At 36.1% G+C, this 4280-nt stretch overlaps 1 protein-coding gene across 1 annotated transcript in view; it reads left to right on the top strand.

Annotated features, from left to right (window-relative positions):
* The first annotated feature begins 356 nt into the window (after nt 1-356).
* The window catches only part of ECM2 (extracellular matrix protein 2), a 14346-nt gene continuing 10422 nt past the window's right edge, over nt 357-4280 (top strand). Inside the window, exon 1 of the mRNA XM_035892195.1 lies at nt 357-651. Within this exon, the coding sequence (XP_035748088.1) occupies nt 357-651 (295 nt within the window). The remainder of the gene's footprint in view (nt 652-4280) is intronic.

Raw genomic sequence — 4280 nt, 5'->3', positions numbered from 1 at the left:
CACTTTATAGCTCTCAAGAACTCACTTGCTGGAAGCAGTAACAATTACTAAACTCCAAATGCCTGGTGGCACTGCAAAACTAAACTACCTCTTTAAATGCAACCCCAAGCTAGCATCTATTAGAATTTGACTATTGCCTATAAGGGTAGAGAACCACAAAACTAAAATTGCTTACTTTAGCTCTCACAGGGCAACTTGTTCCAAGAGGAAGCTTGGTTACATTAGCCTAATCATTTCTTGGTCCACCTGCTTGGACAAGTGCGCCATATGACTGACATATCCTAAAAGCTCTTTATGTATCTAATTTTCCTCTTTTTTTTCCCCATTCCAGGACACACTCTGAGACACTTAAAAACATGCAAGCTACATCATTAGTGTATTATTTCCTTCTTGTCTCTCTGTGCATTGATTTTTCTCAAAATGAAACTAGTGCCCTTCTCAGGAGGCAAAGGAGAAGAATGCGCTACAGAGGATTGAGAAGGAGCTCCTCAGCTGGGCACAGGTCCCCAAGACAGCCAAGGATGAAGCTGCCAGCTCCTGTTGCTGTAGTACCCAGCATACCTCTTATTAATATTGACGACGGTGTTATGGGAGTATTTGACTCTCTCATAGGCTTGGGTGGACACGAATCTAGTTACAATGTCTTACCAGGTAAGAATAAAGCCCCTCTACTACTTAGACTGGGCCCATTTTTCTCTTGATTTCAAATGAAACATATAACTTGTGAAGGCTTAATTAGGTCTCCTTGCAACACATACTGAAATAATTACCTTTTTGCGAATCTACTTTTGTTGCCTTTTATAATAATTTTGTGGTTAGCATATGAAGCTTTTTAATTGTCTATGCTTAATCCTGTTTTGCCGGGTAACAGTAGTATTTTCTGCATTCTCATTTCATCTTAATTAATAAATATTTTGTTGGGATATTTTCATAACTTCAAATGTGTAGCAAGTTGGAAGGTTATTTTGAAGGATTTCTTGCTCAATATAGCTCCTAAGTCAATTAACTTTTCACTGAGGCCTTAACATCAATAACACCAGTGTTACTTAAAATGGATTTAAATTCTTTTTTTGGTTCTGTTTTTGAAAAGCAGCATTCAAAATATGTCTACATGCAATATTCAGGAATAATTCTTTATTTTGTAAATAAATTAATAACACAGGGTAATAGTCACAATATGAAACTTAATTACAAACAAGACCCTTATGATGGAAAATGAAGCTAAGAGAGAAAAAACCCCACCCATTCAACACAAGATCACTGTTATGCTCCATCTATAGTGAGAATCTGGATTTATTTAAAAGAATTAATAATATGATTTATATGAAACTTGCCTTTTCGGTGATCTAGAGGTTTTCACATTGCTGCACTAATATGTATTTTATGGTTTTTGAAGGAGATGTAGGGAAGAGGATTTGATGTCTTAAGAAACAAACAAACAAAAAGCATTTCATTGATCTTTACCAAAACCTGTGTTAGAAATCATAACAGGCCTCTCTACAGTCTCCTCAAGGAATGCAAGACTAAACAGGGACTGAGAACTGGCAGTTGTTAAGTCTCTCTTTGGTCTTTAGCGCAGTAAAAGAAGAGGGAAGTCTCGCTTTAGGAGGCTTATGATTTTATGTGCAGTGTTGCCAATGGGAAATTACGACTCATGCAACAGGACATTAAGATTCACGAGAGTCTAAAAATCAGACATCCATTCTGAAGATAAGAACTTCTGAATACTACTATCAGTATTTTTCAATTTTGAAACCCAGGTTATTAACTGACTGAAAATTACTGAGAGGTTATACCACTTCATCTCCTTTCACAGAAAGAGGTTCAAAGGTCGAAGACAGGAAGGAGCTAATACAGGGTCATGTCCACCCTACAGCTAATAAAGACATAGATACTTCCATTCCAGCATCAAGAGATCACACACTGTGTAAAATCATCATGTGCAAGTTTATGAATTTTATGAAAAAATAAGAATGCCCCAATCACCACTGTTCTACATAAAATGGTAATAATCTATCCTTACAAGTAAAAAGTGAAGTCTTTTAGTGTGTCACATAAGGACATGACCACTAGGCTAACAGGTCTCAACTTAAACAGCAAAGCACATTTTAGTGACATTTTCTCAACAATTACTCTTTGTTGTGAGCCCTTACTTTCAGCAAGGCTGAACTATTTCAAACCAAATATTTTTAAGGGGTTTTAATGGGAAAACTAGCAAAACTCTTGACTATAGCATTTCTAGTGCAGATTTATAATACATATTACTAATGTCAAACTTTTAATTTAAAAATATTTTTTTAATGAAACAGGAAAATACCACTTAAATAGCATACACTTCACATAAGATATTCCAGTTTCTCTGTCAGAGAGCATCAGTCATGCTGAAATAACGCATGGTTCTTCCCCCCTCCCCGCCCCATTTGTGTCTTTCTATCTGGACTTGCATCCAAAAGCTGAGCTAAAACCACTGAACTAATTTTGTTTGGAAATTCATGCTGAATTTACACCATATTTCCAAAGGTTAAAAGTCCTGTGCTTATCTGCCAAAGACTTCAACCACAAGGTATTTTTTAGTCTAGCTTTTAAAGTTCAAAATTTTTTCAAGTTAATGTCAGATTTGGAAAAAACAGAGCCTATTAAATAATAGAACACTATTATTAATCATACTTCAGAACAGAAGAAAATGTAATCCAAAACTTGATTTTCATTCTCCTAGCTACTTATTTTGCTGTTAGTAGCCCAACTAACAATTCACAGATATCATATGCAGGATGAAAATTAACAGTTAAATAGAGGTTTGACAGTAACCAGACAGATCTCCTTTCTCCATATAAAAATCATGTGAACCATTTAAATTAAATCAAACAGTTCACCACAACATAAGAAAATTTCAGTTGTTTGTCCTTTACAGACTACAGTCTGCCCTTTAAGCAGTGCAGAATAGGAGGTACACTGTTGCCCTATTTCTAATCTCTCTTAAACCTCACTTCTCCCCACTCATACCACCACACTGAAGTTACTCGGTGGATAGGAAGTTTAAGGAGCATCTCAACGCACTCTTTACTCTGTCTCATAGGGGTTACATGAATTCCAACAGAGTGCCAAATAGCAGTTCTGCAAGGCAATAAAAGGGTACCTCTTTGCTTTTGAGCATATGCACTTGTCCTGTCTTTTTAAGTAACTCTCATGTATGCAGAAAACAAGATTAATTTGTTAAAGAAGTCTGCAGAGGCCAAGGCCTGATAACCCTTAGCTTTATGCTTATTCAGACAAGATTTGCACCAAGTTCAGATACAGTCTAGTAGCTAAAACAAAATAAAGAATTTAAGGAAGCACAGAAGAATTTCCATCTCAAGCCAGATATGTTCCTCTGGAACAGCTGACATTTTATTGTTTAACATGAGAAAGTGTAGTGTTCTTTTTGTGTTTCCTTTGGAGATTATTTAAAAGAAATATTGTGGCTTCCTGGCAAGCACATAAAAACCAGAAGTCAGGATCCAGCAGACAGCTGGATTACAGATACCTGGATAGAATGACAAGGGATTTACAACCAACTAACATTTGGCCTGGGCTAACTCATCCACTCCTTCAGTTAACATGGCCTGAGTTGATTAGAGCACAACTTTATGCAGCTGGAATGATGCATACATATCCTGGATCTTTTAAACAACAAGATGCAACTGTTCAAAAATTCATTTCTCCCCCTCTCCATCCTGAGATTAAGTTAAAACAAAAGAGCATTTTAACAAATATAATTAATATAGAGGAACATCCAAGCAGGATGATTCTGATGATTGATTTTTATTCTAGAAAACAGGTTTGTATCCAATGGTCTTTATGGCAAAGGAATACCTTTGTTACAAAGCTGAGAGACGGACTGCTCTGAAGGACTTTGCAAAATGCCTGATTTTGAGTCAAATATTAATCCCAGAGACATTTCAAACCAAATATTTACAATAGTCTTGTCAGGATATTTAAAGACTATCCTGAATACTCTTCCCTTTGAAATTGAACAACCAAGCATGGACCAGGGCTACGTGTGGGAAAACAAACCCTGCAGACAGTCCTTCCAAAGACAATTGGTCTATCGCAAATGAAAGTCTCTTGCGTGTAAATTCAGTTGAGATAAGATTTTTCCACTGTATTAGACAATATTCATCTGAAGGAGGAAGTCAAACCAAATAGGAAAAGATGAAATTTTTTTTTTATTTATACACAGGAAAGTACAAAGTAACGTAGAAATGGGTTTTCAGCTTGAAACAAACATTTCAGCTATGCAT

Source organism: Egretta garzetta, unplaced genomic scaffold (assembly GCF_000687185.1).
Source record: "Egretta garzetta isolate BGI_Z169 unplaced genomic scaffold, ASM68718v1 scaffold553, whole genome shotgun sequence".
NCBI classification, from domain to species: Eukaryota; Metazoa; Chordata; class Aves; order Pelecaniformes; family Ardeidae; genus Egretta; species Egretta garzetta.
The sequence above is the reverse complement of the archived record's forward strand: the minus strand, read 5'-3'. Positions and strand labels throughout refer to the sequence as shown.